The sequence below is a fragment of the Barbatula barbatula genome, assembly GCF_947034865.1.
Source record: "Barbatula barbatula genome assembly, chromosome: 23".
In the NCBI taxonomy this organism is placed as follows: Eukaryota; Metazoa; Chordata; class Actinopteri; order Cypriniformes; family Nemacheilidae; genus Barbatula; species Barbatula barbatula.
This window is the reverse complement of record NC_136786.1, coordinates 13620141-13633933: the sequence shown is the minus strand read 5'-3', so window position 1 is coordinate 13633933 and position 13793 is coordinate 13620141. Positions and strand designations below refer to the sequence as shown.

General features: G+C 41.8%; 1 protein-coding gene across 17 annotated transcripts in view; it reads right to left on the bottom strand.

Moving 5' to 3' along the window:
• The window catches only part of sulf1 (sulfatase 1), a 73166-nt gene that overhangs the window by 9589 nt on the left and 49784 nt on the right, over window positions 1–13793 (bottom strand). For 16 of the 17 annotated variants that reach the window (XR_013786164.1, XR_013786165.1, XM_079447767.1 and 13 more), the window contains 9 exons: window positions 9591–9808; window positions 8633–8872; window positions 8398–8549; window positions 6142–6311; window positions 3809–3959; window positions 3550–3725; window positions 3329–3457; window positions 2950–3006; window positions 1278–1413 (listed from right to left, as the gene is read on the bottom strand). Coding sequence is in view for 15 of the 17 variants with exons in the window: in XM_079447777.1 (XP_079303903.1) it covers window positions 1278–1413; window positions 2950–3006; window positions 3329–3457; window positions 3550–3725; window positions 3809–3959; window positions 6142–6311; window positions 8398–8549; window positions 8633–8872; window positions 9591–9808 (1429 nt within the window). In the remaining 2 variants the exon portion in view is untranslated. Of the gene's footprint in view, window positions 1–1277; window positions 1414–2949; window positions 3007–3328; window positions 3458–3549; window positions 3726–3808; window positions 3960–6141; window positions 6312–8397; window positions 8550–8632; window positions 8873–9590; window positions 9809–10225; window positions 10359–13793 lie in introns of those variants that run through there. The other variant, XM_079447773.1, reaches the window with a different exon arrangement.

The following is a 13793-nucleotide window of genomic DNA, read 5'->3' as shown; positions in this document are numbered from 1 at the left end:
ATGCAACGAATCCGAAGACAAAACAAACCTAATTTTCTAATTGTCCGTAGCTTGCACTGCAGACACCAGACGCTGACCACAATCGAGACATGTGCTACGAGAAACCATATCCAAACAATGTCTACATCCTCGCTTTGTGTTCCTCTAAAGCTCTAGAATTCCCGTCACAGAGTTCATGTATCTGCAAGCTGTGATATCTGTCAGCAAGTTTGCGAGCATGGACAGCAGACAAACGTTTGTTTGCAAGGCAATAAACCAAAAGAGCAGGCAGCCAAAGCTAGCATAAGCATTTTGACTCATCCAGACAGATATACAGCAGGAAAAAGCACACACATCCAGACAGATATACAGCAGGAAAAAGCACACACACACACACAACATAGATTTAGCATTGCCTGACTCTCACATCCACACTTGCAGACTGGCTCCAAATAGCCACTAGTCAAACAGACATAAGCAAACAGAGCTACAGCAAACTATGCAAAGCCTCACTACTTTACTACTTGAATGACAGAGACACAACTCAAACTCAGGAAGAAGCACACTGAGAAACATACGCAGGCATAAACTTTCAATCACACTGGCCTCATTGACCTCAAAGCAGACAGTGGTTTAAGTATTGCATGCCTTTATCGTCACATTTCTATTAGAAACAGACAAAACTATATCAACTACTTCCAAGGACATAATATAAACAAAGAATATGTATTGTCTGGGTGCATACAAATATGGCAAGTTTCTCTAACACTTCAGCTTTGTTCTTGCAGGTAACTGAACTGCGATGAAAACCTGCGTGTTATTTCAAGCACACGCAAACGAATTTTCTGCGTTCAATCACATTCCCAGACAAAGTGTTGCAGGCAAACACTTAACCTGACTATAAAGAAAATCTGGTTTGCATTAGCACAATCCTTGAAATACCGTCTGCATTTACGCTACTTGAAATTGTAGCAATTTGTAATGTTCGGCTCTCTAAGATTCATGCCACACCACAGAGGGTCTGGTAGACCGAGCGCACCGCTTGTAGTTTCTTTCATCAGCACTATGCACACAATCTCTGCTTACTCGTAATTTGATTTAAATATGTTGTTTAAATTACAGCGGCACCGGCTTAAACATCCAAATTAAAGGTGCAAATGAATGCCGTTAATCACTTCTAAACTGGTGCGGAAAGTGTCCTTGTAACCAAGCAATAAAAACAGCTTAGGTCAACAATAGATGAACGTGGGCCAAGAGCTGGCCTAAAACCTAATGGGCTTCATACTGTGAGTCAATACCTGTCCTGGTTGTTCGCAAGGCGTCTGAAATTCGGCTTGCTGACACGCCTCCTTCACCTTCTTGTACTTGGGCAGACTGTTTGAATTCTGGGTGTTCACGCTGCCACTTGAGTCATCTTTCTTGCGCAGGATTTTGCTGCAATTAAAAAGCGCATTTTGGTGAGTTGCTTGCTTGCGTTTCATAGCCGGCAGCATCGGGTCACATAAAAATCCTACAGCAGTTGTTTGACCGCCTGCCTCTTAATTTAAAGGCACAGTTCACCCAAACATTTTAAATAAGAGCTGTTCCAAATCTGTCTTTGTTCTGATGAACACAGAGAAAGATGTTTGGAAGAGTGCTTGGCCACCATTGACTACCACAGTAGAAAAAATGACAACGGTGTCTTTTGGTGGACAAAGTGCCGTGAGAAACTTGAGGGTGAGTAAATTTCATTTTAGGTCAACCGTTACTTTAACATGAACGTGCAGCCCTGAATCTAAATTTACAGGACAAATTTAACCACACAGAGACAGGATTCATGATTTACTTTCTAGGAGACTGTAATATTGTACTTCTGACTCATAAATGTAGGAATGTTGTGAATAGCTAGTTATAAAAATAAACAAAGCATTAGAAATAATCTCTTTAGTGTAAATGGACGCTCAACATGATTTCCCCAGAGCTGAACAATGAAGTGGGAAATCTCTGACATCCCTTAAATTTAAATGTCTTGATTGTGCAAAACGGTTGAATTCGTGGCATTTTGGTGTAAACACACTGAGAGCCAGTGGTCTGGCTTCACGCGCAACACTTACTTAGTCACGGAAGCAACAGCCGGCACTGATCAATTGCGATTGCAGCATTCTGAGAAAAATCTTCTTTCACTTATTAAAGCCGCGCTTTGTTTCTGCTCAAGACTGTGTGGCTTTAAACAGACTGACAGCCTCTTCTGAGCGACACGTGGAATGTTAGACCGAGACGGCAGTGTGACCACAGCCACACTTACCACACATAGCGAATGCAAGCAGCGGGTTTCCAAGCCACACTTTTAAACTCGAGCCCTGGATCGTCTTTCACAGTAATAGATAGAAGGGTCTTGGAAACACTTTTTTGGATACATGCCGTGAGAAAGTATCAACAGACACAGAGGATATCCAACAATTGCTCTCAGGCAAGGGGAGTAAAATAGAGTAATCTCAACACCATACCTGAATTCCTCACCTCATCATAAAAATCACAGGAAACGCTTTGCAGGCATATCAAGTTAAACACGGATACCTCAATATCACATCTTTCCCTGAGGAAGGATTTGTTTCTGTCGTGAGCGTTCTTTTATACTGAAACATATCTGAGAATGACATGATCTGATCAAATAGCTTAGCTCCTGAGGCGGCATCTGATGAAACAACACTAACTTTTCACAACAATTTTACGCAGCTACTGACCATATAACAAAAATATAATTTTACGCAAACTTTAACCAGGACACATCAACCTAGAATGATGTTTGCACAGCGGAATCATAATTTCATGATTTTATCTTTTGGCAGTTTCTTATCAGAATACTCGAACGCAATGATTTGCATTTTATACACGAGCCTCCCATCGGAAATGAATCAATAAAGAATTGTTGCACGTTGGCCATTGATTTAACAGTATGATTGAGAAAAGGGGGAATGATGTTTGTCTTACCCCCGCTCCACGAGGAATGTGTCCCTCCAGACTTTAGGTTTCCGGTTGGGTTTGAATCTGCAAAACGAAAATGCTAATATTAAAATCCTTTCTCAGTATTCTAGTTATGTGCGTGCCATAAACAGCTGTTTAGCTTGGCCTGAATTACGACACCTTAATCTGCTCGACGTTTCTTGCCATCAGGGGTGGCAGGAAACCCAAAGCGTTTACAGCATTCTTTAACTGACAGAAACTCTTTGTAAATTAACCCAAAATGTTCATAAGTCCTTCGAGTGGGGTAAATATAACTTGAATTAAATATTCAATGAGATACTACACGGCCATGTGTTTCTCTTCAGGCTGGATATATCACGTTTGCTACGGAAGGACTTTATCTCACCTATTTCCAGTCTTTTCGTGCTCCAGAAGTTTCAGGACAGATTTTCCATCCATGTCAGAAGGAGTGTCCAGGCCGGCTATGTCCAATATTGTGGGTGCTAAATCTATGTTTAGTACAAGATGATTGTTCCTTCAAGATAAAACAAAAATGTAAACCTTTAATGAATAAATCTCTATATATTTGTGCAATGTGTGTTCAAATTAACATCAAGTTGAAGTTACCTTGCCCCTGGTTCCACATTAGGACCTCGAACGAAGAACGGTACCCTGATGTCAAAATCATACGGCATGGACTTCCCCTTAACAAGTCCAAACTGTCCAATATGGTACCCATGGTCAGCTGTGTAAATGATGTAGGTATTGTCAAGTTCCCCGGTCTCGACCAGAGTATTGTATACCTGAAAGAGACACAAACACACATTGCCTTTCTATTTGTACATCTTTTAAAATATCCAGAGCTGAGAAAGACAAACCCACTGACCTTTTCTACAGAATCATCTACAGACATCAGCGTCTGAAGCCTCTTCCTGTGCAGATAGTTGGTGAACTCCATGTTAATTGGCTTCATGGGGCCCGTGTACTGCATGATCCAATGCTTGTCCATATTTGGTGCGTAGTTATAACTGGGTGTTCTGCGCAGAAGAACACAACATGCTACTGTTAGCAAACCATGCACCTGTCTGCTATTTCACAAGCACTGGTGGTGGTTGGACCTGTCTGTTGTATAACATTCTTGACAAGCATCAATAATGGAGCCATCACCCCCTCCGCCCCACACGCCCTCCACGGAAATGTACTAATTCTCCTCGTGCTATGTTTTCCTTGGGTTCTTGCTCCATCGCTTCTCACACCAAGCTGAGAGTCTTGGAGTTTCTTGGCAGGGTTTAATCGTTTGAGGGTTGGCACATGCATAAGAAAAATAATAGCTTCCCCAGCCTTCGGGCCCAAAATAAAGTTTGTAATAAGTCCAGCAACGACAGAGCCATAACTCATTTGCATTTGAAGTGGAGAATAAAAAGCTGGGCAAACAGGAGGCTGTGGACTTGTTTGTTGAGCTAAGGCTAGAGATGGCCACCTGTTGATTGCATCTGGGCTCTTTCCACAGCTGAGGGATTGTGCCTTACTGTAGGTTTCCAGGCAGACGCTCACACCGGGTGTCAGTGAATGAAGGCCACAGGAGAGCTCTGTTCAGATTGGATGGCTTTTGCCCTCTCCTCCTCAGTCTGTCTTTGACTGGTGGAAGAGGTCACAGAGCACATGGTGAGGCATACTAATAGAACACACAAAAGGAACCTGTCTCTAAGCGTAGGTAGGGTATCGGCAGCAAGCCACCGGGAATTTCAAGGTCAATGGATTGGCTTAGTCTGAATCTGACACCCGTCACAAAGCAGGATGGTCCTTATAATGAAATTGCATGCATGTGGCAGTTCAGTTCAGTAATTCTGTATTTAAATAGACAGCAAGGATCACCGATTGTGTGAATTTGCTTAACGGGACTTGAAACAATTTTGAAGTAAATATTTCATAAACGGGTTTATCTTATGGAAGCTCAACCCTTAGGCACTTTCGATAATTTGTATCAGTTACCACAGAAAAAAAGCACACAGACCAATGCCAAGTTTTTATTCCAAACTGCCACTTGAATGTTCTTTATCTATATTGAACTTTGGTATTATAAACGTGGCGGGGTCACAGAGCACAACATTCCATTTGTGTACATCAGAAATAAACTATAAATGTAAACATAAAAGTAGCATGGCCATCATAACAAAAACAAATTTCACTGGCCCACTTTGTGCTTTGAATTGCTCAACAGTAGTGCTTGAAACCCTGCTGCGACACAATGAAACTTGCGCCTGCCATCTGTTTTATTCATTTGGCACAACTTGCTGGGCAACCTTTTCAGCATCGGCAACTCGTCTGACAACGTGACTCTTGGGTATCCAAGAGTGAGCTATTGAGAACCTAAAGCATGCGCTTAGAAGACCCTTTGTGTTATTAATATCAATTAAAGACGATGCATTCCAAACATCGCAAAACCTACAGAGTCAATGACATGATTGATAAGAAAAAGCACTAAGTTGTAGACAGGCTGAAAATTGTGGAAAAGCAGCAAGAAATGGATAGGCCAGAAGGACAAAAGGGGGTGTATTCCTTAACACGACTTTGAAATGCCAGGAATACTGGCCTGTCGCCATGACACGGTGTGTGGAATAAGAGCCTAACACAGTGTCTACACCGGACGTGACTGTGCGATGCGACACCACAAAAGACATTAGAAACGCATTAAACCACACTGGATGTGGCACGGTGTAACTGATGATAGCACCATGAACCTGTCAAGGTCTAGGCACTAGTGAGCGAGGTCCATAAAAATCTCATCCCCTCATCATCATGCTTGGTATGTGCTAGAACTTTACTTTGATTATAAATCATTTGGGCTTCATGGTGGTAGTGAGTGACACTGGATTTTAGTGGGCTGTTATCAGTTGGAATCTAAACGTATCCGAAAATACAAAGCCACAAAAATTCCAATTGCTACAGACTTATATTTGCCTGCAACACAAATTATAACGGTTTAAAATGTAAAGGAAAAAAATTATATACTAGACATGCCACCGTTCTTCTGAAATATGGGCCCTCGTGTGTCCCTTGGAATATACTATTTTAAAACAATAAAAATCTAGACTCAACAATTTCAATGCCAGTGCATTTCAGGCTATTTCACGTCTTGGCTCTCGTGCAGAATATAATGGGTGTAGTTGACAGTTGTTACACTAGCAGGATGTAGCTGAAGGTTCTGGAGTCACTTACATGTGCTGGGAAGCATTTGGAAAGAGCTCAGAATACTGCGGTGCCGAATCTTCTGGGCCGTGAGGTGCTGCGTGGCTGATCACCATCATCACTGGCCGATGAGGGTACATGCGCTTGGACATTCGGAAGAAGTTGATGCTGTCATTGGTGATCAAATCAGTGAAGTAGTCCTGGAAATGGACAAACAAAATCATAGACACTTAAGAAATGCATTTTTATAAAAAAGAACAATGCACAAGCTTTATTGCACACAGCACAAAGCCTGCTGCCGAGTCCATGTTTGCTTACAGAACCATGCCATAATCCTGTACGGAGGATGACAAGGGTGTTGACAACTTTGCTCAGTGCTAAGAAAAGGGTCAAAGCCTCCATAGGGGCAGCTGTTATGACAATAGTGAGGTCTCAATCTTATTTCTATAAGGCTCAGCGGGAATGTGCACGAGGGCTTGAGGGTAAAAACCATGTGACACTGAAGCTGTAAGCCCCTCGATGGCAGTGCTCTGGGTCTGGTATGGATGTCGGAAAGCATCAACTCCCACTTTTCACATTGTCAAAACAAGCAGCTACTGGCATCCGTGGGAGAGAATGCCTTATGGAAACCATTGTTAGAGTGTTCAGTGATTTTGATAGTCTGCTTTTAAGCAACTCGCACTATAAATTTTTTTTGCTGTTGGGTCAAAAAGAGACTAACCTAACAGCTAGGTTAAACTAACCCATCAGTTTGGGTTAAAATAAGCCAGTGGTTGAGTTCATCCTTTTTGACCCAACGTTGGATTTAAATAACCAACATTTTGAATGTGTCCAAATCCCTTCATGAAAAATCGCTGCAGCTGTAAATGCACCTGTTAGTTCATACAATTTTTTTACTTACAGCTTAGTGTCCAATATTGATTAATAGTATACTGTCGCAGAGATCTGAATGTGTCTTACCTGACTATTACAAATGAGAATCTAAAAAAACCTGATTTGCTTGGACTAACTCAAGGCACAAAATGTTCTGAAACTACTTGAGTCAAATTCTTTACTTGTTGACTAAAGTTAACTATAACTAATTTGAAACGTGTGGCATTCATCAATAATGAGAACCACTGAGGATCATTTGGTATACAAACTGTGGAGAACATTCCTACCCAAGATGTTTTGTTCTTTAGAAGATTCTTTAAAATCCTAATAAGCAGGGTTGGAAATAGGGGGAACATGGTGGGAGGTCCAGAGAGTGAATTTTAGGGGGGCGAAGTATCACATCAAAATGTAAATCATCTTTATCAATGAAACAGTCTCCAAATGATATGCAAATTCCATATAGTGGTACACATTTACGGTTTTAAAATATTATACATATACCCAACTCGAGCCACCCCATTTCAAATTTTGCCTATAAGCCTTAAGTGTCAATCTTAATACAGAAACTTAGTGTATCAAGGGATTTTCAAAAAACACTTAAGCACCTAGCCACAAAATGTCTCAAGCCCTCATTGGAGAAACCTTCGGCCTCTTACGACTCTCCACTTGAGGGTAACTTAACACCTCTATCCGATTCAACAAGCAGGTTAATGGCATACGAAGAACTGTCCAAACATTTATTTGCTCATCTCCTAGACTACGTTGTAAAAAAATCCTGGTCCATTTGCACCCAAACCATGAAACCTCTGCACAAATTCCACATTCCCCCAAAAATGTGCCACCTATAAGACTGCAATGAGAGATGTTTGCCAAAAACGTTTGACAGCAGCTCCAAAACATACTCTGTGGATGGAAGGAAGCCATGTCAAATTTAAGTTTTTAAACAAAGATTTTATCACTGCTCACATTGTTGGTCTTGCACGAGGATGTTAACAGGTTGTATTTCTTGTCATTTTCTCTTTAACATGTTTGTAATACAATAGTAGGCAACTACTGTTGAATACTAAGTAGTATATACATTGCAGAGATTGTGTTATGTATATATACAGAAAATGTTCATACTATGCAGCAACGCAGTAGTGTACAAAGGAAACAATCCTTAGGGCATCATCGTCAGTATTATTCAGTGTAACCATCTGATGATATAGAAGACACTGGTGTCCTTATTCTGTTTACACCTCCCCCTTCCCCCTTTAATCTAGCCACATTCCACGTGGAGTCAACCAGTGTGTTTTTATATGCAATTAGAGGTCTGAAATTAGTTGAGAACAGACCTTACAATTGAGCTTGAACTAAAGGAATCCTTTGGCACGGTGACAGAGCCATGAACTTACGTGACCAGAATGCACATACCTTGGAATAATCCGCTCCGTGCTTCTCCTTGTTCCCATTCCGACAGACGGTGTAATTATAGAAACGGGAATTTTTGATCAGCCCCACCCATTCGCGCCACCCAGGTGGGATGTAGCTGCCGTTGTACTCGTTAAGGTACTTGCCAAAGAAAGCTGATAGACAAAGACAACATGTAAACTTAAGAGAACAAGTTTTAAAACATGATCATTTGTGTTAAAATTGTGTATGATAACACCTGTACGGTATCCAGTGTTGTTCAGGTAAACGGCAAAGGTACGTGGCTCATGCTGGGCTTGCCAGGAAGGTGAGGAACAGTTCTCATTGTTGGTGTACGTGTTGTGGTTATGGACGTACTTCCCAGTCAGCATAGAGGAGCGTGATGGACAGCACATAGGCGTGGTGACGAAGGCATTCGTGAATGACGTACCTCCATCCTCCATGATCTTACGGGTTTTGTTCATCACCTGTAATGAACCTGCCACACCAAAAAAATGAATGATTGAGAAGTTTGAAAAAAAAAACAGAACGCAAATGGGTCTTAATATACGTCATGCTGTCAGAGGAATCCATAGAAAAAGCTGTGGTGGAGGTTCCCTGCAGTTTCTGTGGCAATGCAATGATCGGTGGTGGTTGGTTGACTAAGGTCCCCCAGCCTCTCGAATGTCTGAGTGAAGCCGTTAAATATTAAAAAAGGAAATAAGTCAAACATGTGATGACAGTCTGAGACTGAGACCTATTGGATGTTGGGCTTTCAGAGGAAGGAACCTGATCCAGTGATAACAGTTAAGCTGACCCTACATGTCTGACATGGCTGCAATGGGACAAAAACCAACGAAGAGTTTTGAGTGGCAGCTCAAGAGGGCTAAGGACAACAAGCAAGCTAATGCTTCCAGAACATTTCACCAAAAGCAATAATCTAAAAGACTAACTCAACATAAAATAAATTTAAGTGACAAGTGCATTTCCAGACATCTGAACGGTTCAATAATAAAGTTTATTTTCGGTCTACACTTCCAAACTCATGTTTTGTGAGCAACATTATCATATGCAGTGATCTCTAAAGCAACTTTCCAGATTACTCTGCGAGTCACATTCATTGCATGCCAAACAATGACAACCCTCATGAGGTCTTCACCTCATTTGTCTACATAACAGATGGGCCATTAATGATAAGATGCATCTGGTATGCTCACCCAACTCCACGTCCTGGTCATCCGTCATAATGAGTATGATGTTGGGTCTGATGTTCCGCCGGTCTCCTTGTATCCTCCCACGCAGGCCCTGACCGCGGGTGGTAAAGCCATAGCAGACCAGTGGGGTGGCCAGGGCTATTACCCAAGCCAGACTCACCAGCTGCATGATGGGATTGCAAACGGGGACACACAAACACTCTGGAATCGTGGAAAGTAGCCTATATGGAAAAGAGAGAAAAGGGTAACAATGTTTGTATAGTGCATTGTGACAAATGTGAGGGTTGCAAACAAAACATACAAATATATTGGGTTACAGAAATAGGTGCGACTTAAAATGAAAGACTTTCCTTCTGCAAAGCTACATTCCCAGGTCGCTGTCAAAAACGTCATTAATTCGAATAATTGTATCTGCTTATGAACTTCACATTGTTTCTTTTGACATTCAATCCTTAAGAAGAGGAACACACCAAAAAACATGAACCATTGATTTAAACCTCAGCATTAAAAGTGCCACCTTAAGAAGCTTGCAGCTAACTTAGGAAATGCAAAAATGCACTTTGAAACTAAACCCGCACAAGGTTGTTCCACACAATTGCTATTTAATAAACATCAGACATCCCAAAAAATACCCCTACCTGTGACGCTCTCTACAATGCAGTGTCATGCATCCAGGAGACCCACATAGATATTCCAAGACACTTTCCTAAAGTCAGAAAGGCCTCGCAGCAAACTCTCCCTTCGTGTGCGCACAAAAGCCATTTCTTTCTCTTTAATCAGTCACCCTCCTTCAGTGCTATTGAGGCTTTGCCATTGGCCATTAGGGGCTGCACCAGCACACGCCCAGCCAATCACGTTTTATCACAGGGTTGTCAGTCTCAGGGCTCAGAGCTTGTGACCCTGGGGGACACCCGGTGGCAAAAACGGAGGCAGCACGGGGGGAGAAAGTTCCGCTGCATTAACCCTTGTGCTACGGTCACCAGTCACAGACCCTGCACCACCGCAGTTGCTCTACGCATCAAAGGGAGGGGAAAAAAACACACCGGTCGACAAGCCAACAGTGTCTCAATGAGATCTTGTGTAGTTTCTTAAATGATTAATTTACTAAAAAGCCATGTTTTGAGTGCAAGTCTTGTACGGAGGTGAAGTGTTTAAATTTACCTTACGCCCAGCAGCAGCATGAGAGAAAGCGGTTTGATTGATTCACCCATTCAGTCGGTTCGTAAGGTTTGTTGTTCTACATTGAGGACTGTATCGCCTCTGGCCCCCAATGCCGATCTTTGTCTCGGCTCAATGAGCTGTTAAACAACAAAGGCATTTGCACACCTGAGCCATGTCTAATGCCAGTCATTTGTCTTGATACTTTTCTTTGCCAGAACAACCACATGAAAAATGGTCTCTGAATAGACATTTTAATTTTGTGTGACAGACCTTCGAAAGTCAACACTCCACAGAGACACTACTTGAGAGGTAAGAAAATCCAATCAACACCAGCAACTTGAATCAAAAGGAGCCTTTAACATGGAACAAAGTTACTCCACGTCGATCTATACATATGAGTCGTCTGAAAAGAGGAACTCTTGCTGAATAGAAAATGATGTGTGCTTGCGTTTATGATGGACTGCCTCTCGTATGGGCTCAAAGTGCTTTTTTGGACAGAGTAGATTTTAGACAGGCAGTATGAAGGCTTCTCACAGTCAACACAGCCCGAAAGGACTGTGCAAACACAGAGGGGCTTGGAAAAACCCCTGGTGAAGGGGATGGCAAGGTCCATACACATTCACACAGACTTGGACTTTCACAGTTCTCTTAAAGCTCAATTTTAAAAGCACATACATAAATACTTAACCGCTTTTAACAGGGCCTTAGTCCCTTCGGGCACTGGTACAACTCTGCTAAAAATATAAAAGCATGCATTTCTATTCTGTCATCGTTTCGTTGCCCTCGTGTCATTTCAAAACTGCATGACTTTTTTTCTTCTGCAGAACACTGAAGGTATTTTTAAGAACATTGGTAACCAAACAACACTGTCCAAAATGACCTCCACTGTATGGACGCAATACCAGAGAATTTTCTTTCAAATTAACGTTTTTATTGTGTTCTACATATACAACATTGAACGACATGTGGATGAATAAATGTTTCTGTAAACTATCCCTTTAAGAAGCCTGGACACAACATGTACTGATGGTAAGCTATGCAGGCTCTTTCAATAGGAAAATTAGATTGACTTCTCAACATCAGTATTCAATTTAAAGTGCTAAATGAATCCTTGCATTGACCTTCTCATGTGACACTACAATGAACACTTGCGTGTGATGTGCCTCCAGCAACTCCAGCTTACTTTATTAACTCTGCCCAAAAGACCAGATATCAAACGAAGAGCCAACAGCGGCCTATTCAGATCGATCATGTGTGCAAGCAACCCTAAATCAAACCGCCTCTTCACTCAAAGATGACACATTTACCCCCATTCCAGCACTATAATTTTACAATACAGTCGTCTCGAAATAGCTCTTGTACTTTCTTCCCTAGGGAGAAAGGGGGTTGTGATCATTTATAATTTCATTTTAATAACTCTCATTACCGTGAAAACACGTTTCAGTCTGTAAGCGCTGGCAGGAACAAACCGCTGTTTCTCCTCTCTGATAAACAAATCCTCTGATGACCCCATGACCAAGAAAAACAGACCTACGATCCTCTATTCACCGTTTCCATGAGTAATGGGAAACAAAAGCGCCCACGATACAAACACTGAATCAGCACTGGGCTGGTTTGCGATGAATATAATGTGATGTTTCTATCTGAAGAACTTACGGCTGAGTCATTCAAACTAATGTGTGTTAAAGGAATATTAATGTACTAAAGTCGAGCTGATATATTAAAGTATTATGGCTTCCTCTGCAGATCTCTGTGAAGTGTTATGACCACCGCATTAGCCTGTATAAAGATCCTTAAAAGAGTGCCAAATACTGCACTGTCAATCAGCTACAAATTAAAATGAATAATTTATTGGCACAACATAAGTACAGATCGCCAAATGTAGAAAATGTGCACAAAGTGCTCTTACTTTGGAAAGACGGCATCAGTCACATTATCACATGGCAAGGAATGAAGATCATTTGACGTTTGTTTCAAACTCTATTTACTCTGACCGGCTGTGCACATCTGCTAAAAGCCTTGGCTTTGTAGATTAGTGAAGAACACAAGTGCCTTCTTCTGAGCTACAGACTGGGCTTCAGTGAAAAGCATTGCCTTTCAGCCCTTATTGTTTTCAGGATTAGAACAAATGAGCCAGCAAATGAGCCTCTGCTGTATTAAGCTGATGGAATAATATTGGGGATTTATTAAGAAAAAAGGTCCTGGAAGTTCAAAGCAGCAAAACAAAAAGGCTACTATTGGACTTTCGGCCTGCTATGCAGCTGCCAAAAAAGCCCCCTGTGAAAGAGAGGCAATTTTCAGATTAATGGATGACGGGACCCGAAACCTTCAGCGCGATCCAGAATCCATGCTTTTATGATTTGAACATGCTTTATCCCCCCACATATTTACCCACAGATATCCATATTTATATATTTATATTTATATATATATATATACACACAAACACACTGAAGGCATCAAGCTCCTCCTTTACTCCCAACCACCTTTCTAACATGTAGTGCTATCAGAGACAGCAGTGGAGACGTTCTTGGCAAGCGAAAAGCCACTGCTGCTGCTTGCGGTGTAGTCCCAGACCACATACTCTCATGTGCCCTGAACCCCCACTGACCCACGTGGTAATGCGGGGTGGTTAACCCAAACCTCAAGCACCTGGACTCTTAGTATGGTCTCCAAAAACATGCCGCTGAATTCTCAAACTCAACAGGTAAGGACAGATCCCGAGTTCCTGAGAAAGAGGCCACAAATGAGATCAAAATGTCACAACCCAGCACATTCCTTCCGACCACACTGGTTTTTATAATATCTAGTCTGAATCTGAAATAGTCTGGTTTGTGTCAATCTCCAATCCAAACATCAAGGCAGATGATGATGTGTAATCAGCTCGAGCTGGCTTCTAGATCCCTTAAAAAAATCTTTGATATTAAATTGGTCACCTACCAGGGTCACTGCTAGAACGGGTTCACCACCATGGCAAGTTTGTTTTCATGTGCATTTTCACTGCAAATGAGTGTCTCTTGTTATGTAGCCAAGATCTAGCATAAA